We start from the raw sequence: 21,716 nt of genomic DNA, 5'->3' as shown, positions 1-21,716 counted from the left end.
CTGGCAGCCTGTATACTTGCCAGTATATTTTTGTCTGACACTACCTCCAAACCTACCTCGTTCTACATTTATGTCTGTGGAACATCGTGCTAACAAGCGCCGAAGTACAGGAGTCAAACCGCATATCAACCACGATCAAGAGGAGGAGTAATGGGCATACATTGTGGGTGTCGATGAACTGTTGAGCAGTGTCGGCACCCTTCAGCAACTATGGTGAGTCGCTTCGCTTTCTATACCCGTCTCCACTATAACACAACCCCTCTTTATGATGAAACCCATACCACATTCGCAGTTTTCACGCTAGCCGTCGCCTAGAACCTATCTTAGACGGTCGTTGAGCGCTATATCTTCCTTGGATGTCTGATTCTTTTTTCCAACCATTCACGCTCTTGGTCTTGATTGTTTTGTAACAACCTTGTGCTGACCATCTCAAAGCCACAGATTAACTTTCTCGAATCTTGATGTTATATATCTTCAATCTTTAATCAAAATAATCTTCTATCTTAGCATATCTGCTCTTCCAATGTACCATGTAAACGGCCACCAACGGTCATCTTTTGTATGTCAACAAACATCAATATCACATGTCAATCAACCAACGCTACTGTTATATGATAATCCAACGACCCGGATAGTCCTCAGACAAGAATTTCCCATCCTGCCGGGACAAGATCCAATGCGAGCAACGTACCTGCAGCAGATGATTTTCGTATCTAATCTTGCCATGCAGCCAACCTCATTTCCTCTTCTTCAGCTCTTCCACAGCCCTGCATGCTTTCCAATCTCCGTCCTTTCGGAATAACTAAAGCACATGCAGAAGTAGCTGAAAGGCTAAGGAAGGTATGCTATCGCTCCCAACATTCGCACGTACTCGTACGTATCTGCCAAAAGCTTTGGACAAGTCATTCAAGCGACTAGCCATTTTTCCCTGCCCTGATGCATCTCAACCACATTCTCTCCCGTGTCGTCAAACAACTAGCTATGCAACATGCAGACCGAGTGGAGGCTAGCAATTGCAAGGGACTCGAGTGGTGCTTCTCGTGCATTGTCTTTTGCAGTTCTATCACGCATGCACGCAGAAGGCAACAAAAGGAAGAAAAAAAGAAAAAATGTACATGCTTCCACCAACACCCTGGCCTTGTTCTCTAGCCTCTTTTTCCGAACGACCACATGATGATACAATGCATTTGGCTCTTCTGAGATGTCTGTTATGGGTAGTTGAGACTCTATCAATGCGAAACATGTTGCTGTATGTCATCTGTAGTTACTGTCGCTCATCGAGAAATAATGCGTCACAAACAGTCCAACAGCGTATAAAACCACAGCATCAGCGTCGGCAACCTAACAATTATCGCACGTCAAGCACCGTCTCAATAACTATTTCCATCTCTGGTACTTGTTAGTATACTACAATCCATCCATCATACAACACAAAAAAGACTCTTCATATCCATTCCAACATACCCATCCAAACCTCTACACACCTGACCAAACCAACCCAATCTCTTCCAAGCCAACCCTACCCATCCATCCCGAATCCTCCCGTCCTCCGTCCCCTGCACCCAAAATTGCGCAATCGGCTCGCTCGCTCGCTCGCATGCACGCACAGCAGCAAAGAAAAACAAGACAGCGGGAATGCCGCAACCCGTCTGCCGTGCTCTGTTTCCCATCCCCAGCTTTTGCTGTCTCTCCACCTTTACGTTGGGAACAAAACAGAGTCCAACAAAAACTACGACATCGCTTGCCAAGTCTTTCAAAAGGTCTACTCGGAACAATTGACCTTTGTCCTTTTTGAAATGAGACTAACTCCGATTTAGTTTGCTTTGGGGCTTGCGTGCCTTGCATACTGTACGGGTATGGCGAAAAACTTAATCACTGATTGTAGGATATATGCCGCAATAGTGTTGAGAATCCCCGGTGAGTCTGTGGTAGATAGTCAGTCCGAGATCGTGACGAGAGAGAAGAGCTGTAGAGTCAGTCCATAAGCCAGCCCACCAGCGTATTCATTGATTCAGGAAGCAACGGCGCGGCTAGGTGCGAAGCGACGAGCGACGGCTCAATATTCCCAAGGTTCCAAGCCTTGGTTGTGAAGTTCGTGTGGGTTCAGCGCTATTTGACTCCACCAAAGAAGGATGACGACGCGTCCCAAGTTGGACATGGCTTTTGTCGTCGTTTTGGAGTGTGGAGCACGATGTTCGATACGAGCAAGAGGAAGATTATTCATATACGAAGCACAAACAGAAGACAATCGAGAGGTAGATGTAGTGGAAGAATTGATTCAATGATAGACTAAATATCTATCCGAAAGAAAAAAGTAAAAGGCTATATGCACAATGAAGGACAAGAGAAGCAGGCTCCGGGATGCAAGAAAGCTGTCAAGCCAACCAGAAAATGCAGATAAGAAATTGTGGAAAACAGTTTTCCAAGACGATACACGTCTTTATTACCTTCCTTTTGGAAGCACCTCGGTCCGCCCCGATCAAACATTAGTAGGCGTAGTACTGTTGCCCAAACCTCGAACGCGTATTGACCCTTGTCTCATCGACGAGGGACGTCATGAACCAACAAGCCCCTCCCGACGAGCCCAATATGCTCATTATCAACATGAATATCATGGCGGAAGCGAATAGGTCGTGAGAGTGGTTGTATAAAAAGAAAGTACCCCTGCAAGCAAGAAGGCGCTTACAGGAGAGCGACGGCCATGGCACCAGCGGCGATGAGCATCTCAGCGGCGAAGGTAGGGAGGGCAGCAGCACCAGTGTAGGCAAGAGGGCTGGTGGGGGCAACGACAGTGCCGTTAGCAGGGCGAGTGGCACCACCAGTAGGGGCCTGGATCTGACCGTCGGAGATCTGAGTGACGGGCTTGCCGACGGAGGTAGGGGCTTGGATCTGGCCGTCAGAGATCTGAGTGACAGGCTTAGCAGTGGGAGCCTGGATCTGACCGTCGGAGATCTGAGTGACGGGCTTGGCAGTCGAGGTGGGAGCCTGGATCTGGCCATCAGAGATCTGAGTGACGGGGACACCACCAGTGGAGGCCTGGATTTGACCGTCGGAGATCTGAGTGACAGGGGCACCAGTAGAGGCCTGGATCTGACCATCAGAGATCTGAGTGACAGCCTTGGTGGAGGTGGCGGCCTGGAGTTGACCGTCGCCAATCTGGGTAGCGGCGCCGGCGGAAGCAACACCACCAGCCTTGAGGACGTTGATGTAGATGGGAGAGCACTGGTTGCCAGTGGACTCGTCGTAAAGGTTGTAGAAGTCACCGCTCAAGCACTGGTAGAAGATGGCAGAGCTGCCGATGGCAAGAGTGCCGTTGCTGCAGACGGAGAAACCAGAGGTGTAGATGGCACCGGTCTGGGCGGGCTTGTCGAACTGGAACTGGTTGTTGGCAGCAATGTAACCAGTGCGGCCCTCGTCATCAGTCAGGACACCGTTGGCCAGAGTGATAGTCAAGACCTTGTCCTGACGAGCCTCGAGGCTGCGTTTGGAGGGGGTGGTGACGTTAGCAATGGAGATGCTGAAAGGACCGTCGAAGCTGGTCTGGCAGCCCTGAGGAGTGGGCTCCTTGGGGGCGATGGCCTGGGTGACACCCTGGGGGAGGGCGACGACAGCACCGGCAAAGGCAGCAGCGACAGCGAAGGACTTCATGTTGATGGTGATGAGGATGTTGATGATAGAGTAGTTGTTGGTTGAGAAGATGCGGTGATGATTATGTGCAGAGAAGAATGGATGTTTGTGTTAACGACAGGTGTGGGTGACAGATGTGAAGCGATGGAGAGCGAAAGTGAGTTCTGTGACCGGAGAAGGTACGAAGGTCGGACTTGGTAGTGACTTCTTAAGGTTGGCGAGGCGAGTTGATGTGTAAACAGAACAGCGACAATGGGAGGAATGTGCCTACCTTCTTATATGCCCCAGCTCATTATCCTCTGGAATGCCAGGGAGGGGTGGTTGGACCAGGCGGCGTTAGTCTCCTTCATCCGAATATGGTTCCAGCGCTTGGCCCCAGAGCGAACACGGGCTGTAGCGCTGCACTTACGTATCTACGCCGTTGGCCGCTTGCGATCAACGGACAGAGGTTGGAAACGGACGTGCCTGGCGAGGTTAGCGGCTGCCAGCGAGCAGGCTTTGGACAGAGCAACCGGCTCTGCGGCCACCAGTCGTACCAATGGTCTGGAGATGAACCACGAAACCGGCCAATTGCCCAAACCTACGTGCCCCCCAAACAGTGACCATCAAGCATTGCGGCTCCCGGTGGTCGTACTGCGTGACGAACCCAGGATCGACTCAGCCGTGGCGGGGAGGGACAGGCGGGAAGCATGCAAGCGCGACCAATCACCCGCAACCATGCATGTCTTTGTTTCCAGTCGTCTCATCAGCAACCCTCAAGCACATGTTGAACCCTCGCTTTGCGAAAGAAGCACCGAAGAACCCTCCCGAAACCAGCCATCTCGCCGTGACGTACATCTCGATGCTTCGGACTCTCCAGCAAGTGCAATCGCAAACTCTGTTGAATGACAATCTTTTGACTCCGGATCCGGACGTAAATCCTTTCTTGGAACGTCAAGTCAGTGACCGAAATAGAAACCGAAGCAACCTCCGTGGCCACCTTCACCAACCATCCTGCCCTCTCTCCATGACCACTGCATCCGCATGCTGCATAGCGTGTGCCGTGCCCACTGCCCAGCCATCCTTGACGCTCGCTGCTAGATCACCCATCTCGCAGTGCATCGAGAGCATTGATGCATAGAGCGGGGTCTTATTCTCTCCACAAAGTGGCACGTTGCTATAGCGCCTTCCCCACGCGCGAATTTAGGCCCAGTCAGCCTTGTTGGAATTAAGAAGACGTTTGAGGAGAAAGGTTCAACAGCTTCTTCAGCTGCTGGTCGAGGCATTGTTTGTTTGAGGGTTTGGTCTGCAGGACAATCGTTGTACAGCCAGGGAGATTGTGGTCTTCTTGCTTGTTGGGCAGCGAGCACGATGTTCGCCGAGCAACGATATGGTCGATGAAGCCGATGAAAATCGATGGGCCCATCATGCATGCAGGATTGAGGTAGGATTTGCAGCCAAGCACGGCAAGGGAACCTCCCAAAGCCCCACTCGAACACGACGACTTTTGCAAGATTCCCCCAAGCAGAAGCTGCATACACCATGTATACTTTTGTGCTCGTTTCAGGATGAGCTAGATGACCTCACGTGCAGCATCAGCAACTCAAATCCAGCCATCTCGACCGCAAGGCGGTGCTCGAGGTAAAGAGGAGTAAGGTTTCTATATCGCACGGCTTGGCCGAATGCAAGCAGATTTAGAGCACTGGCTAGCCGTGCCATCGGCAATGATCGACGCATCATGACAAAAGCCTAATTGTCGCATACCAGACCCTCCGCGGTTGAAAGCATCTCCGTCTGGCGGTGGTGGCCGCAGCAGTATCATACGATCTCGTTGCGGCTCCATCCCGATTGATTCGTTACATCACATCATTTCCTTGGAGGTTTCTGTTCCTGAGCAGTTATATCAAAGACGTTTCGGCTCGCCGGCACCCAAGCATTCAATATTTAGTGCGCTCGTTCTGATCTCTCATCGGTCAACGATCCAACGGCCGCATGGATACGAACGTTGGTGTGTGATGGCATGGTCGACGCATGAGCTGCTTACTCTACGTCCGCCACCGGCTCGCGAGATGAGGTACATTATACCTTTAGATGACATGCAGACAGTAGATCTGTGGCAAGAAACAACAAGATGTCGAGGGATGGCGGGGTGCCCAGGGGATCTTCTCATAGCTGGGTGGCTGGGTGGGCGTGTTGAAATGGTTGAGCCAATACAATCAGAGTCACATGGCCATGTCCAGCACAGGTATGACTTAGCTGTCACCTCGTAACGCCGTTTTGAGGATGGACATGTCTCAGTTGGCGGCGAGTTGTTGTTTACAGCAGCGATGAGGCAATGCATATGTGACTCAGCGAGGCCGTTGCTTCGAGCTCCGAGGTCGTTGACTCGTTGCAGCGAGCGAGCTCCTCCCCGCAACAGCCTTCCAAGCCTCAGTTCTACCTTGAGTTTTCCGCATGTATCTAAACCTGCATGCATACAACACAAGCCTTGTGAGCCCTGTTATGGCTTACTGTACATTTGACAATTTTCCGGTGAGATTGGCTGATCGAAAGGGAGCAACCTAATACTATGGTGCGTTGTCGCTGTAGCATGAGCAAGTGAGGGGACAGGGAGTTGGATACGAAGGGTAAAATGTGGAGTGCAGGGAGTGACACAGCGCTATCACTCGATCAAGGGTGGGTTAGTATCTGGTCAATGGGGTAATCTTGATAGCGCAAATGTGGATGGACAGAACGAACGCCCGGCAAGGGATGCTTTGCTACTGAAACCTGTGACCGGTTTGTACCGGTTTCATTACTGTTTGTGGAGCAAACAAACATATGTCGCTGGCGGATGAACGATGATTGGAGGTGGACGAATGGTCAAAACAGTAGCGACGTGGCAACGGCGAATAAATTCAAGGTGATTTCCCCACTGTAGGTACGTTTAAAGCATTGAGTCCTTACATGGATATCTTATCTGCTCGGATATTGCCCTTGCAGGTAAGTTGAATCTGAATGGTATGCGAGCCCTCTAGTGTGACACTGGAAGACATCCGCGAGATTGTCTGTGAGGATGGATGTTTGCGATACAGACTAGCTGTTCGGATATCAAGGACGGGTGGATTCTTCGCCCACGGTGATACCCAGCTCCTTTCTCAACAAAGTGGTCAGGCTGGTCTTGTCTCTGAGATAGATCCAGTCACCAGATGCAGCGCCCTCCTTCTGTTGCTGCGACTCGCCCAACATGACCCAGTCGAACCTCTTGGGCCCACTGATGGGAGAGCTCAGCCAGATTTGCTTGGTGGGTGGCTGCTTGTTGACAACGTAGGTGCCGTTAGGAGGGTAGACGATGTTGAGGACGCCGGCCTTGGTAGGTGGTCAGCAGATGAAGAAGAAGCAGTGACGGCTGTTCTTACAGAGTACTCGACGTCGACACCTTCCTTCTCCTCTGCCAGCTCCTCTGCTCTGCTGACGAGTTCCTCGAGGTAGTGGTCTGCTCTCTCGTGGTACTCTTCGATCTCAATGGGTGTGGGATCCTTGACCTCGTGCAGAGGCTCTCTGTCTTTGAGGGTGGGCTCGTCGGTGTCGGGCAGAATGCCTTTGTAGGCACGCGAAGCGTTCGAAAAGGAGCGAGTAGCGACGTGTGATGCACAAGGAGCTTGTCTGGGCAGGTATCTGGGAGCGACAGGGCGAGTCGAGAGACTGCGCACTGCCTGGCGCAAGCAGCGGACCGATCTGGGTGCCGACATGATTGTGATTGCGAGTTTGAGTTGAACTGAGGTGGGTGACGGTGATAACGTCGAGCAGCTTGAGCTATCAATGGGGAATACTTGAGGTGTAGTGAAGGAGATGAAGTTGTTTGCGACAAACCGGAGCTCGCAGACAATGACGATGAGCTTGATCAATGCGGGGGTCTGGGCCCAAGTCTTGCATCTCTTGTTTGCTCACGTACCATGTTGTACATTCTCATAAGTTCCCAAATCTATATGGACTGTTTGAAAGACGTCGGTTACATGTAGACCATATCTTGTGTATGCGCTATCATTTTCATGACCGCCCTGTGTCTGGATAGCTCACTCATGGTCATATTCAAGAGTGAGAAGATTAGGAGTGACAAACTTTGGCACATGTCGAGGTGGGTCTCCGAAACTCCGACAGTGCCTCGATTGATGCTTGTTCCTGAAACCATACACCCACGTGCTTCTCACAAAGTTCTACCATCAACCCCGTTCAAGTAAACAAATTCTTCTATATCGACGCACAAGTACAACAAAGTCGAGCAGCAGCTATGATCAACGCCGTCCTGGTTTTCAATAACAATGGCCAACCGCGTCTGACCAAGTTCTACACACAGCTGGTACCATGAGAAGCGCATATAACCCTCGATACAAGTTTCTGAACATTTCCCACAGGATACAGCTGTCCAGCAACGTCTGATTTCCGAGATCTTTGCTCTCGTCTCGGCTCGTCCTTCGTCGTCATGCAACTTCCTACCGTTACCACCTCTTCTTGCTCCTGCTCAGTCCTCGGCCGCTGTCTCGGATTCTCTCAACGACGTTCCCTCTCTGGTCACCTACCGCCACTATGCAACTCTCTACTTCATTGTCATCAGCACTAGTACCGAGTCTCCCTTAGCTCTGCTCGATTTGATACAAGTCTTTGTCGAATCGCTAGACAGGCTCTTCGAGAATGTCTGTGAACTCGACCTCATCTTCAACTTTGAAACGCTACATGCAGTTTTGGGCGAAATGATAGTTGGTGGCGTAGTAATAGAGACTGGTTTGGATAAGTATGTGCTTAGACGTGGTTTCTTGTGCTCGTTGCTGACGTTTGACAGAGTGGTACAGGGAGTAAAGGCTCAAGGAAAGGTTGCTAAGCGGCCTGTCAACGAAGGCAGCCGTACTGGTGGTCTTGGACCTGGTATCTGGGCTGGCAGGTGATCATCTCCCAGGCAAAGGTATGCACCTCGATCGCAAACAGCTTCGCCAAGCATCTCAAGGCAGCATCTCCTCGCCAGCCATGTGGATCCAGCATATCTCCAAGGCTTAGGACACATTCCAGAGGTGGGCTGAAACCCGCCACTTTTCGTCGAGAATGTTTCAAATTCGTTCTCTGCAGCAACGCACAGCAAGGAGATAGAGGGATGAGGAAAAAAAACTGGACAACAATATACAGTACGTCCAGCTTGGCGATATGTATACACTAATCACGCTCTCTTGGTTGAACCAAGGGCTTCTTTGTAGCTACCAATCCACAATCTAAGAGCATTGGACTCGAGTCTTTCAGGATTGCGTTGTTTCCCGACTCTTTCCTGGTCCGCATCTGCAGAAGAAATCCTGGTGTCATCACGGTGTGCCCAAGAGGCGCAGTCTGTCACGAAGCTTGTGCTCGTCACTTGTGACTACCAATCTTTTCCCGTTCAAGTATGTCGGACGCAAGCTGGCTGTCCACAGTAGTCGGTAGTGGACACAGCAGGTAGATTTGACAGGTCATGTTGTGTTACGGTGTTTCTTGACAGCTCATGACGCGGATCGAGGGGACTCTTGGTCTTCGAGGGTAGCACGTGGCTTCCGCCTGGGTGTGCCAAACATGTCGTTGGTCGCTCTTGCGTAGTAATCTCGGATCTTGTCGAACATGTCAGCCTGAGTATCTAGCACACGTGAAAGCTCAACATACGGTGCCAAAGACGGTCCCCTCTTCAATCTCCATGAATAGTAGACCGTAAACAACGACAACTAGACCTAGAATCAGCATATGATTGTCACACAAATCAAGCAAAGACATACACGAGATGGTACCCCAGGTAGCCAGCTTGACGAACTTTGTCCATGTCGGTCTTGCCCACTTCAGCTTTGCTCTCCTACGGTACCGGCGTTCGAGGCGGAATTGATGTTTCTGCGACAATTTGGTAAAGTCTGGCGGCCATGTCCGCTTGCTTTTGTAGGGATTCCTGGCGAAATCAAACTTGGGCAGAGCAGCTGCCCGTCGCATCAAAGTTTGAAAAAACATGGTTGGATATGCTGTGAACTAGAGAGAGTACCAGCACCCTCGTGGATAGATTGTCGAGGATGCGCATCAAACAAGGCAAACTGGTGGGCGCTACGAAACAAAAGTCGTCTGGGGAAACTTTTGGCTGGCGGCGGCATTGAATGCAGCCATCTCTCTTCTGACTCACGCAAAGCAACCCTTGCCCACCACGTCGTTGCTTAGTTTCTCTTTGCGCCAGCTGCGGGTACTGCGATCGAGGCCTCTTCAATCCCGCTCTTTCACCATGGCCGCTCCTCAGGAAACTCAGGGCACTCTCAAGATTGAGAACGTGAGTCACGAGCTATTCTGTACTTTGCTCACTACTGACGACCCATTGCGCAGACCGACAAGCGTGACACCCTCATTGCTTCCGAGAAGAAGTACCAGCAACAGTGGAAGCAAGACAACATCTTCCAAGCCGATGCCCCTACTCTCCAAGATGTTCCCTTCCATTCAATCACTCCTGCAGAGCTCCGCGAGCAGCAGCCCAAGCAGTTCTCCACCATGGCTTACCCCTACATGGTACCGGAAATCTTCATATGGCAATCTGAAGAAACATACTAATCATGTCCACGCAGAACGGTATTCTCCACGCTGGTCACGCTTTCACAGTCTCCAAGGTCGAATTCGCTACTGGATGGGCCCGCATGGAGGGCAAGAGAGCCCTGTTCCCCCAAGGATACCACTGCACCGGTATGCCTATCAAGTCATGCGCCGACAAGCTGGCTCGCGAGATGGAAATGTTCGGCAAGAACTTCGAGAACTACAAGGAGGAGGACGCCGAGGAGGATGCTGTCCCCGCACCCACACAAGAGACCACCAAGGCCGACATTACCAAGTTCAGCGCAAAGAAGAGCAAGGCCGCAGCCAAGGCTGTCTCGATGAAGTACCAGTTCCAGATCATGGGTGCTCTCGGTATCCAAAAGGACGAGATTCACCAGTTCGCCGACCCAAACCACTGGCTCGATCATTTCCCTGCTCTCTGCGAGCGCGATTTGACAAACATTGGTGCAAGAGTCGATTTCAGAAGAAGCATGGTTACAACCGACAGAAACCCCTACTACGACGCTTTCGTTCGCTGGCAAATGAACCGTCTGAAGGAGTTGGGCAAGATCAAGTTCGGCAAACGTTATACCGTATACTCCCCCAAGGACGGACAAGCCTGTATGGATCACGACAGAAGCTCGGGTGAGGGTGTCGGTGTTCAGGAATACACTGCTCTGAAGCTCAAGGTCCAAGAATGGGCCGAGCCCGCACAAAAGATCCTTGCTGGCAAGCTACCAGAAAACGCCAACGTCTACTTTGTCCCCGCTACTCTTCGTCCTGAGACCATGTACGGCCAGACATGCTGTTTCGTCGGCCCCAAGATCGTCTATGGAATTTACAAGGTCTCCGAGAACGAGTACTACTTCGTTTCGGAGAGAGCTGCTCGCAACATGGCTTTCCAGGGTATCTTCCCCGAATGGGGCGTCTTCCCCAAGGTCGCCGACTTGGAGGGCTCCGACGTTGTTGGCACTCTCATCAACGCCCCTCTTTCCGTCTATGAGAACGTCCGTATCCTGCCTATGGAGACCGTCAAGGCTTCCAAGGGTACCGGTGTTGTTACCTGTGTCCCCTCGGACTCTCCCGATGACTACATCACCATCCAGGATTTGGTCAAGAAGGCCGACTACTACAAGATCAAGAAGGAGTGGGCCGACCTCGAGCCCCTTCCCATCATTGAGACTCCCACCTACGGAAACTTGACTGCCAAGAAGCTGTGCGAGGACATGAAGATCGCCTCGCCCAAGGACACTAAGCAGCTTGCTGAGGCCAAGGATCTTGCTTACAAGGAGGGCTTCTACAAGGGTACCATGTGCTACGGTGAGCACAAGGGTAAGTCTGTCGAGGAGGCCAAGCCTCTTGTCAGACAGACTCTCATCGACGCTGGCAACGCCTTCAACTACGCCGAACCTGATGGCGAGGTCATGTCTCGTTCTGGTGATTCATGTGTCGCTGGACACTTGGATCAGTGGTACTTGAACTACGGAAAGTCTGGTGACGAGCCATGGCAACAAGAGGTCCTTGGCCACGTCAACGGCGAGCTTAACACATTCTCCACTGAGGCCAAGAACGCCTTCCAACAGACTCTCGACTGGCTAGGTCAATGGGCTTGCGCTCGTTCTTTCGGCCTCGGCTCGAAGCTTCCCTGGGATCAAAAGTTCCTGGTTGAATCTCTCTCCGATTCTACCATCTACCCCTCGTACTACACAATCGCCCACTACTTGCACTCTGACATTTACGGAGACTCTCAGGGTATTGGCAAGATCTCTGCTGAGCAAATGACAGATGAGGTTTGGGATTACATCTTCACCCGCCGTGAGGACGTCGAGAGCGACATTCCTAAGGAGACCCTCCAGACTATGCGCAGAGAGTTCGAGTACTGGTACCCTCTCGATGTCAGAATTTCTGGTAAGGATCTCATCCAGAACCACTTGACCTTCTTCCTGTACATCCACGTCGCCCTCTTCCCTCGCGAGTACTGGCCTCGTGGTATCCGTGCCAACGGACATCTTCTTTTGAACGGTGAGAAGATGAGCAAGAGTACCGGCAACTTCCTTACCCTGTACGATGCCACCAAGAAGTTCGGTGCCGACGCCACCCGTGTGTCTCTTGCCGATGCCGGAGACTCGATTGAGGACGCCAACTTCGAGGAGACTGTCGCCAATGCCATCATCCTCAAGCTCTTTGAGTTGAGAAAGTGGTGCGAGGAGACCGTCCAAGGTGTTCGCGTGCTCAAGGACGGCGAGAACTACGTCGAGGTCAACAAGAACGAGCGTCTCAAGAACAACGACTCCGTCCAGCGCACTGGCGAGAGATCCTTCTGGGACGACATCTTCGAGAACGAACTCAACGGCCTGGTCCGTGAGACCAGAGAACACTACTCTGCCACCAACTACAAGTCAGCCCTCAAGTCTGGCTTCTACGACTTCACCAGCGCCCGCGACTTCTACCGCGAAATCACCAAGTCTTCAGGCATCGGTATGCACCAAGATCTTGTGCGCAAGTATGTCGAGCTCCAAGCCTTGATGATCACCGTCATCGCTCCCCATTGGTCCGAATATATCTGGCTCGAAGTCCTCAACAAGCCCACCACTGTGCAAAACGAGCTCTTCCCCCAGGTTCCCGCCACCAAGCCCGAGCTCACTGCCGCTCGCGAGTACGTGCGCCAAACCAGTGGTAACATCACATCCGCAGAGGGCGCACAGCTCAAGCGCATGGCCAAGGGCAAAGCCACAAACTACGACCCCAAGCAACCCAAGAAACTCACCATCTTCATGGCCACCGAGTACCCCTCCTGGCAATCCAACGTCATTGACCTGGTGCGCTCTGCCTTTGACGGCTTGAGCATCGACATGAAGGCACTCAGCAAACAAGTCCCCAAAGCCGATTCCAAGAAAGCCATGCCGTTTATTCAGACCTTGAAAAAGAGCTTGGAAGAAGGTGTTGATGCCAACACTGTGTTTGAGCGCAAGCTTGCTTACAACGAGGCTGATGTGCTTGCTCAGATGGTGCCTGGATTGATGAGCACGGTGCAGAGATGTGTGTGCGTTGAAGTCATTGAGGTCAAGCAGGGAGGTAAGAGTGGTAAGGTTGTTGCTGGACAGGGTGAGGCTGCTGCTGCCAAGGGTATCGAGGTGCCCGAGTTGCCGCTCCAGGCTGAGAATGCTGTGCCTGCGTAAGTGTTTTTCTTTTTCTCCCTTGCTCTCCCTTTGATCTTGAATGAGAAAATGATGCTAACGATGTGTGTGTACATGCAGAAACCCCACTTTCTTCTTCTCGAACATCTAAACGATTAGAAGGGGAGTGTTGACTGGGATGTAGAAGAATGTCAAAGAAAGTAGAAAAGACGAAATCAAAAAGCTAAGAATCTTTCAATGTTTTTTTTTTTTTTTTTGCCATTCAGCCCTGCGTCGATTCCTTAGTATTTTGTCAAAAGTCGCGAGGGTCTTGATCTGGGTCTCTACTGTACTCTGCTGTTTGTGCACCCAGCTGCTTGTACCCTCCGTGGTAAGAGCTCGAAACGTTCAATGCACGGTAAGAACCAGTGAGCAAAAGAGTATAGCGTTGCGGATGATTGTCTTGACATCTCGACGGTCGAAAAAGGATTGCTTTGGGCTGTGAAGTTCGTTCTAATTGTACAGAGTCATGTAACCTGAAAATGCCACACACGCGAGACTTTGAGAAAGAGCAAGAAGATGTCGCATATCGGCATGCGGTATGTCCCTGCCTTATTCGTTCAACCAATTATCGTCATCATCAGCGACATCGTAATCCATCTCTGCCGCTGGTGCTTGCGGCCTTTGCTGTCCTGCATCCTGAGCCTCATCCATATTGATATCCTTCGATGCCTCTGTCGGTGTGAAGGTGGCAGTGGCAGGGGTAGTAGGCGCGGGATTTGCCATCCACGACAATTCCACTTTACCAAGATGAGGGATGTCAGAGCCGTGGTTCAGGAACTTTTCGGCCTGGTAGCGTTCGGAGAAGGCGAGCATTGCTGCGTCGGAGCGCGAAGGGTGAGGGCTTATTTGTGTGGATTCCATGAGATCGCTCTGTGGGGAGAATGTTAGCAAGTCATGTGGAGGTGGTGAGATTGTCAAGGGTTGAACCCACGAATAGGAGGTATTGCCTTAGCGCCTCGTCCTTTGCAGTATCCAGTTGCGCATTGTCAGGGAAAATGACTGCAATGGTGCGAGGTCTGTTGTCAAGTCTCCTCACCGCACCACCGCGCGCAGCAAAAGCACCTCTGCCTCCTCGCCATGCGCCTCGCGGTTGGAATGCTCCACGTCCTCTGTATCCACCACGACCGCGTGGAGCAAAACCTTGCCATGGCTGATCTTCGTTTGGATTTATGCCTATGCTCTCGGCTTCTCTTTCCAACTCTGCGAGCTTCGCTTTCAATGCGTCGGTTTGCGAGGGTGTGCCGTTTCCGTCTGCGCCATTGGTACTGCCGTTTTGAGCAGCGGCGGATTGGTCTGGAGTCCCTGACTTTCCTCTTTCTTTGGCGGCGAGTTTGGCGAGTAGTTTGCTGCGCTCTTCGGCCTGAGCCTTCATCTTTTGTTCCAACTCTTGCCGTTGTGCCTCGGCCTCCTTGATCTTCTTTGTTTTTTCTTCGTGAGCGCGTTGTGCCTCTTCTTGTTTCTTTGCGAATTCGACGGGGTCGATCTTCTCTTCCTCTTGCATTTCTACATCACCATCACTCTTGCTAAAGCCATTCTGATGGCGCTCCCGTTGCATTCTCTCGGGCTTGTACCAGTAGACTTTGACGAAACGGTTGTCGAAAATGACCTTGGGGCTGTCATATGCTTTCTTTGCGCTGTCGTAGTCCTCAAACTTGATGATAGCCAAACGTTTGTAATCTTGCAGCTCGACCGATTCAATGGTTCCAAATTCCGAGAAGAAATCGCGGACGGATTGCTCGTTGAAGTTCTCCTCGGGGATCTGTTCAATCACCACCTGTGTAATTGAGCGATCGTGGTTTGGACCGGCGGACGAGAAATCGGCGCGACCGCCACGGCCACCACGGAAGGCGCCTCTGTCGCCTCTACCGCGACCACGGCCACGCCCTCTATCACCGAACGGACGGCCTTGGGATATAGAGGCATTTGTAGGATCGTATTCGTCTTGCTGTTGGGGTACGAGGACGGGATCGTTGCCGTGGTCATGGGGACACGAAGCACCGAGTGCGCAGAAGCCCTTTGTATCGTAGTCGTGACATCTCTGACCAGAGCGCGGGGTTTGGGCGTTGTTGTTGTTGTTGTTGTTGTTGAAAGCGCCGGGCGATTGAGGGAAGGGCATTTGAGAGATTCCAGGCATCTGAGGCATGCCGGGCAGATTCAGTGCCTGCTGCATTGCCATGAGAGCGGCCATAGGGTTGTTCGGGTCGAAGGGGGGCATGGACTGAGGAGCGGCAGACATTTGACCCATGAAACCTCCTCTTTGACCACCGCGACCGCCTCGTCGCATCTTGATGGGACGGTCCTGGTGGTATGCTTGAGGGTGGTTGTCAAAGGCATTGCTGTCATTGAAGTCGCGCTTCTTTGAAGCAGGACCTGAGGGAGGGTTGAAAGCAGGTTCGCTAGGTTGGAAGGCAGGGGCAGTAGGCTGGAAGGCAGTGGCGGTGGGTTGCAGGGGCTGGGACTGGGAGTGGGACTGGGAATTTGCGAGGTGGGCGAAGACATCGTTGACGAATTGAGGCGTGGTATCATGCAGAAAGTCGAGTAGATTGTCGTTGCAATTCTGCTTGACTTGATCGTCTGACTCGTCTGATTTGATCAAGGCAAGAACATAGTCGGCAAGGACGTCCGAGTCGGCGTCCGAGATGTCGTCGAGACGCTTGACGACCCAGGTCTTGAGTTCGTCCGAGGCGGCGTCGTCCAGATGCATGGTTGGTGGATTGCTAGGAAGAGAAAGACTCAAGCCTGCGCGGCTCTGGAGAGAGCGAGAGCTAGCATCGACGGCGCACAGACCTACGTCAGGCCCTGGACCAACGTCGCTTCCAACCACCGAGCGACGTGAACAGTCCATACCGCTTGCTCGCCCTCACTCCCTCCATAGACCAACATCCTGTCGCCACCGCAAACATGGCCGGAGAGGATTTCACCGTCGACCCCAGGATGATGCACGTCCAGCCTCGCATCCGCTACAACACCATTGGCGGTATCAACGGTCCCCTGGTCATTCTGGACAATGTCAAGTTCCCTAGATTCAACGAGATTGTCTCTTTGACCCTGCCTGATGGCACCGAGAGATCTGGTCAGGTCCTCGAAGCTCGCGGTATGTCTAGGCCCTTGTCCAATCCAAGAGCCGCACACTGACAATTCTCCGTGCAGGCAACCGTGCCGTCGTCCAGGTACGCTAGCCTCTATCCCGACCGCCACTCGATCAAGTTGCTACAAAGGACCACCGGGCTTACACGTGACGACAGGTTTTCGAGGGAACCTCTGGTATCGATGTCAAGAAGGTGCGCTGAACCAAGAGACAAACCTGGACACAAGCAGAGTGCTGATACCTACTAGACCAAGGTCGAGTTCAGCGGCCACTCGCTCAAGCTCGGTGTGTCCGAGGACATGCTTGGTCGTGTCTTCGACGGTTCCGGTCGTGCTATCGACAAGGGCCCTAAGGTTCTGGCCGAGGACTACCTCGACATCAACGGTCAACCCATCAACCCCTACTCAAGAGTCAGTCATTCTCAACCCAAGCTGTGCGATCGCAGTATATTGATGGTGGCAGGAATACCCCGAGGAGATGATTTCGACCGGTATCTCGACCATTGACACCATGAACTCCATTGCTCGTGGCCAGAAGATTCCCATCTTCTCTGCCGCTGGTCTGCCTCACAACGAGATTGCCGCCCAGATCTGTAGACAGGCCAGTTTGGTCAAGCCCACCAAGGGTATCCACGATGACCACGAGGACAATTTCTCCATCGTTTTCGGTGCCATGGGTGTCAACTTGGAAACCAGCAGATTCTTCACTCGCGACTTCGAGGAGAACGGCAGTATGGAGAGAGTCACCCTATTCCTGAACTTGGCCAACGACCCTACGTAAATCTAGTCCGCAGTGCATCTTAGCTGCCCAGTACTGACACCACGCTAGTATCGAGCGTATCATCACCCCTCGTCTTGCTCTGACCACCGCCGAATACTACGCCTACCAGCTCGAGAAGCACGTCTTGGTCATTCTTACCGACCTTTCGTCATACTGCGATGCCCTCCGTGAGGTATCTGCCGCCAGAGAAGAAGTTCCCGGTCGCCGTGGTTACCCCGGTTACATGTACACTGATTTGTCCACCATCTACGAGCGCGCTGGTCGTGTTGCTGGCAGAAACGGTTCCATCACTCAGATCCCCATTCTGACCATGCCCAACGATGGTATGCTACATCCTCTTAATCAACCGTTGAGAATATGCTAATCGGATCTGCAGATATCACTCACCCCATTCCCGATTTGACCGGTTACATTACCGAGGGTCAGATCTTCATTGACCGTCAACTCTACAACAAGGGTATCTACCCCCCGATCAACGTTCTTCCCTCGCTCTCGCGTCTCATGAAGTCTGCCATTGGTGAGGGCATGACCCGCAAGGATCACTCGGATGTTTCCAACCAGCTGTACGCCAAGTACGCCATTGGTCGTGACGCAGCCGCCATGAAGGCAGTCGTTGGTGAGGAGGCTCTGTCATCCGAGGACAAGCTCTCGCTCGAGTTCTTGGACAAGTTCGAGAAGACCTTCATCAACCAGGGTGCATACGAGAAGCGCAGCATTTTCGAGTCGCTCGACACTGCATGGGAGTTGCTCCGCATCTACCCCAAAGAGCTTCTCAACCGTATCCCCAAGAAGACACTGGACGAGTGGTACACCCGCCGCCCTTCAGACAAGAGCGCCAACAAGGACACTCGCGACAACTCGGACAGACAAGGCGAGAGCGAGAACCTGATTGACGCATAATCGAAGAAGAAGCGTAGACGTTTTGACTGATTTTCCTATTTTCTCTTTTCCTTGTTGTAGATAGCGCCTGTGCTTATACCATACCGCAGTATATCAAATCCGAGTTTGTCACTGATTGAATTGTATACCTTTGTGTTGTGAACTGTGATGCGAGGGTTGATGAGTAGACAAAGAGCGACCCTGTTGAAAAGTCACGTGTGGGCCGTGCTCTTTCCGTTCCGCAACGACGGTCGGCGTTGTCGTGCAAGAGCTGCGCTGTAAAGGTTGAATACCATCTCCGCTCATTGTATCTCGCCATCGCCTGCAAAAATGCTGTCTGGTCGTATCGCTGCTCGCGCCGCCCGCGTGGCCGCTCCTCGCGCTCCCATTGCCGTCAGATCCTACGCCGCCGCCGCCTCGTCCTCGTCCGCCGCTTCCAAGCCTCCGGTCGCTCTCTTCGGTCTTGACGGTACCTACGCCAGCGCCCTCTACACCGCCGCTGTCAAGTCCGAGTCTCTGGATTCCACCGCCAAGGGTCTCGAGAACCTCGCCGCCACCTTCAAGAGAGACACCCAGCTCAAGACCATCCTTGAGGCCCCCACTCTCAACACCGCCGACAAGCAGCAGATCATTGCCGAGATTCAGAAGTCTCTCAACGTCCAGGACAAGAACAACACCATCAAGAACTTCCTCGAGGCTCTCGCCGAGAACAACAGACTCAACCAGCTTGAGGGTGTTGCCGACAAGTTCGCTACCCTCATGAGCGCCGCCCGCGGCGAGGTCGAATTGACCGTCACCAGCGCTGCTGTACGTACACGATAGAAAGAGAAGATTCACAAACCAGCGCTTTTGCTGACATGTGCATAACAGCCCCTCGACGCCAAGGTCCTCCGCCAGCTCGAGAGCTCCGTTTCCAAGTCCTCATACGTTGGTCAGGGCAAGAAGCTCAAGGTTGTCTCCAAGGTATGTTTCGTACACTCCGTACACGAATACACAAATCCTCTGACAATTGGCTCAGGTTAACCCCGACATCCGTGGTGGACTCATCGTCGAGATTGGCGACCGCACCATCGACCTCAGTGTTTCATCCAAGATCGCCAAGATGAACAAGCTCCTCAGAGACACTCTGTAAATATTTGACTACGACTTCCCCCCTACTCGCCTTGTAGCAACAGAAAAGAAGAATTTATGGCGATGTTGATTTAAAAAGCGTCCCACTTCTTGATACTTGTTAACACATAGACTGTGAATACTACAACTAACTTATACATATTTCATGGTGGGTTCGCAACAGCTGCTCTTTGAAATGAGATATGACCCTGAAATAATCTTCTTTCCTTGGGAGATCGTCCAGTTTGGAAAGTAGCGTGCGTTCCTTTGCGTTCCTTTGACTCCCAGCACATGGCAAAGATCGCTCCTGCCTCCTTAGAAGCATGTTTTCTGATGTTTGCCAGCTGAACACCTCGCTTTTTCTTTCGGCCTTATACACACCCATCCCCATCTTTCATCATCTTCACACAAACCCATTTTCATCTCTATCACTATGGAAATCTATACGGTCCTGGCCCACTGCCTTGTCGTCTGCACAATTGTATTTCTGGTGTTCCTCCAAATCAGCGGTCTGCACCTTGTGGACTTGTCTTGGTCACAAATATGTTCGCTCTGCCTGACCGAATGTTGTGTCGTCTTCGTCTTTTCCATCCTCGAAATAATCAATACCGGGATGCAAATTATTGTCGAAACAATCGCTATCGGGACCCAGAAAGCTACAGATGGAATGGATCGGCTGTTGCGCGTCATGCTCCATGTTTGATGATCGCTCCTAGATGGGATATGTTCAACTTCGGTGTTGCTTGGTATATTTACCGTCAGATTGGACCTTGCATATGGGGATGACTAACACCAACAAAAGATTGCAACAACGATGACAAGGCTCGACCGGCCAACGAAAGAGGCAAACATTAATTCATTCATCAATCACCACTATCTATCATTGCGAGAACGCGCGTATCTTGTACTCGGCATTCTCTTCGGGTAACGGCGACATCGGTGCCGACTGGAACCGTGGCAGCAGGTAGAACGCAAGATCCCTTCCTTCGAGCTGATTGATGCTCCACCCGTTGCCCAACCACGCCATCTGGTTCTCTTCTTCATACTCGCAATCGAAATCTTCCCATCGTGGACTTCTCAAGGCCTCTATGCAATGCAATGTCGACCCTGGCCACAATCCTGTCACCGTATCACCTTTACGATACCAACTCTTACAGTCGTCCATGAAGACCGTGTTCTTGAAGTATGCATCTGAATACTTCAGGAAGTCTCGTACGCGGTCGGCTCTGACGGTCATGGATCTGATGTTTTCCTTTTGAAGTTTGCGGATGCATTTGACCACGTAATCGCCTACACTCTCGATCATCATGGTCAGGGATCCAGATCCAATGGCAGAGTTTGGCCCCAGCATCATGAACATGTTTGGGAACTTGTCGGTTGCGATCGAGAGATAGGACGTCGCCCTTTGGTTCCAATGATCCGGCAATGCGATGCCATCAACACCGGTGACTGGGAAAGGAGGAGGTGCACCAGTGTGGAACCCAGTAGCGCAGACCAAAACGTCAATCTCATGCAATTTCCCATCTTCCGTGACCACTCCTTTGGGCTCAATCCTTGTGATAGGCGTACGGACGAAGTCCACATTATCCTCGACCAGAGCCTCCAAGAACCCAGGTCCAGGCGTCAACCGCCTACACCCAGGTGCAAAACTCGGTTTCAACGCATCATATATTTCCGGCTTCTTGACTAATCTCTTTTTCATGTTCTCCTCAAAGTCTTTCTGCGCTCCCTTTTGCATCTCCGTCCCCATCATCGTCAATGCATGAATCTCATTACCACCTTCTTCAATCTCCATGCGGAATTTGAAGAAAGCTTCTGGATCATCGCGGAATTTTTTCTTCTGCTCCTCACTGAATTTGAAACCGTCCATTTGGAGTTTGTCTTGGATGGATTGGCCAAAGGGAGGAGAGATCCAGGTGCGGCTGCGTATGAAGCAGGAGAGTTGTGTTTTGGCAAGGCGTTGAAGGGAAGGGATTATTTGGATTGCTGAGCTGCCTGAGCCGATTATGCCGATGCGCTTCGAGGTGAAGTCGTAGCTGTTTGAGAGACCATGTCAGTAAACCTCTTCTTTTGAAACTCAAAGGTTGTGAGGGATGGTGGAGATTGGGGAGTTGGGTATAAACGTACTCTTGCTTCCAATTAGCACTATGCATCACCTCACCCTTGAAACTCTTCAATCCATCGATATTGGGCCACGCAATGTGATTCAGACCTCCTCTTGCCATGATCAATACATCACCTTGATCCTCAAACGTCCTCTCTGCCTCCAGATCCTTGACTGTGACTTTCCATTTTGCAGTGCCAGCATCCCAGGTGCATGACTTTATCTCATGCGAAAGCTTGATGTAGCGGTCTACAGAGTACTTTTTCACGGTAGCAGCGAGGTAGGCTTGGATTTCCGAGGCGGGCGAATACATGCTGCTCCATGAGGGATTCGGGTTGAAGGAGTATTGGTAGGAGTGAGCTGTTTTGCATTGCACTTTGTCAGCACTTGTATCTCTCTCTCTCTCTTCTGTCTTTCC

At 51.8% G+C, this 21,716-nt stretch overlaps 9 protein-coding genes across 9 annotated transcripts; 4 read left to right on the top strand and 5 right to left on the bottom strand.

Annotated features, from left to right (window-relative positions):
- Window positions 1–2,682: 2,682 nt before the first annotated feature.
- Window positions 2,683–3,648, bottom strand: M436DRAFT_83494 (uncharacterized protein; the record flags this gene model as incomplete). The annotated part of the gene is made up of 1 exon (XM_013570168.1): window positions 2,683–3,648. The coding sequence occupies one exon, from the start codon at window positions 3,646–3,648 to the stop codon at window positions 2,683–2,685; it is 966 nt and encodes a 321-aa protein (XP_013425622.1).
- Window positions 3,649–6,696: 3,048 nt separating this feature from the next.
- M436DRAFT_51371 (arabinogalactan endo-1,4-beta-galactosidase) lies at window positions 6,697–7,337 on the bottom strand (the record flags this gene model as incomplete). The annotated part of the gene is made up of 2 exons (XM_013570049.1): window positions 6,697–6,954; window positions 7,005–7,337. 2 exons carry the CDS (start codon window positions 7,335–7,337, stop codon window positions 6,697–6,699), a joined length of 591 nt encoding a protein of 196 aa, XP_013425503.1.
- A 539-nt stretch (window positions 7,338–7,876) lies between these two features.
- Window positions 7,877–8,528, top strand: M436DRAFT_74295 (Adaptor protein complex sigma subunit; the record flags this gene model as incomplete). The annotated part of the gene is made up of 3 exons (XM_013570167.1): window positions 7,877–7,945; window positions 8,001–8,377; window positions 8,426–8,528. 3 exons carry the CDS (start codon window positions 7,877–7,879, stop codon window positions 8,526–8,528), a joined length of 549 nt encoding a protein of 182 aa, XP_013425621.1.
- Window positions 8,529–9,107: 579 nt separating this feature from the next.
- Window positions 9,108–9,597, bottom strand: M436DRAFT_51032 (uncharacterized protein; the record flags this gene model as incomplete). The annotated part of the gene is made up of 3 exons (XM_013569995.1): window positions 9,108–9,212; window positions 9,265–9,323; window positions 9,375–9,597. The coding sequence occupies 3 exons, from the start codon at window positions 9,595–9,597 to the stop codon at window positions 9,108–9,110; spliced, it is 387 nt and encodes a 128-aa protein (XP_013425449.1).
- A 262-nt stretch (window positions 9,598–9,859) lies between these two features.
- M436DRAFT_50970 (leucyl-tRNA synthetase) lies at window positions 9,860–13,446 on the top strand (the record flags this gene model as incomplete). The annotated part of the gene is made up of 4 exons (XM_013569983.1): window positions 9,860–9,904; window positions 9,958–10,137; window positions 10,194–13,333; window positions 13,416–13,446. 4 exons carry the CDS (start codon window positions 9,860–9,862, stop codon window positions 13,444–13,446), a joined length of 3,396 nt encoding a protein of 1,131 aa, XP_013425437.1.
- A 461-nt stretch (window positions 13,447–13,907) lies between these two features.
- M436DRAFT_13914 (uncharacterized protein) lies at window positions 13,908–16,041 on the bottom strand (the record flags this gene model as incomplete). Its single annotated transcript, XM_013569930.1, has 2 exons — window positions 13,908–14,207; window positions 14,269–16,041. Coding segments are annotated over 2 exons (2,073 nt in total), but the record flags the coding sequence as incomplete, so codon positions are not given.
- Window positions 16,042–16,238: 197 nt separating this feature from the next.
- M436DRAFT_50967 (B subunit of putative V-type ATPase) lies at window positions 16,239–18,105 on the top strand (the record flags this gene model as incomplete). The annotated part of the gene is made up of 7 exons (XM_013569982.1): window positions 16,239–16,431; window positions 16,488–16,507; window positions 16,583–16,618; window positions 16,674–16,835; window positions 16,888–17,201; window positions 17,254–17,528; window positions 17,582–18,105. The coding sequence occupies 7 exons, from the start codon at window positions 16,239–16,241 to the stop codon at window positions 18,103–18,105; spliced, it is 1,524 nt and encodes a 507-aa protein (XP_013425436.1).
- A 309-nt stretch (window positions 18,106–18,414) lies between these two features.
- On the top strand, window positions 18,415–19,216 carry M436DRAFT_51629 (OSCP-domain-containing protein; the record flags this gene model as incomplete). Its single annotated transcript, XM_013570093.1, has 3 exons — window positions 18,415–18,891; window positions 18,955–19,047; window positions 19,103–19,216. 3 exons carry the CDS (start codon window positions 18,415–18,417, stop codon window positions 19,214–19,216), a joined length of 684 nt encoding a protein of 227 aa, XP_013425547.1.
- An 858-nt stretch (window positions 19,217–20,074) lies between these two features.
- Window positions 20,075–21,659, bottom strand: M436DRAFT_51379 (FAD/NAD(P)-binding domain-containing protein; the record flags this gene model as incomplete). The annotated part of the gene is made up of 2 exons (XM_013570053.1): window positions 20,075–21,230; window positions 21,322–21,659. Coding segments are annotated over 2 exons (1,494 nt in total), but the record flags the coding sequence as incomplete, so codon positions are not given.
- Window positions 21,660–21,716: the final 57 nt, after the last annotated feature.

Source organism: Aureobasidium namibiae (assembly GCF_000721765.1).
Source record: "Aureobasidium namibiae CBS 147.97 unplaced genomic scaffold scaffold_13, whole genome shotgun sequence".
In the NCBI taxonomy this organism is placed as follows: Eukaryota; Fungi; Ascomycota; class Dothideomycetes; order Dothideales; family Saccotheciaceae; genus Aureobasidium; species Aureobasidium namibiae.
Note: the sequence above shows the minus strand (reverse complement) of the source record. Positions and strands in the feature narration are given on the sequence as shown.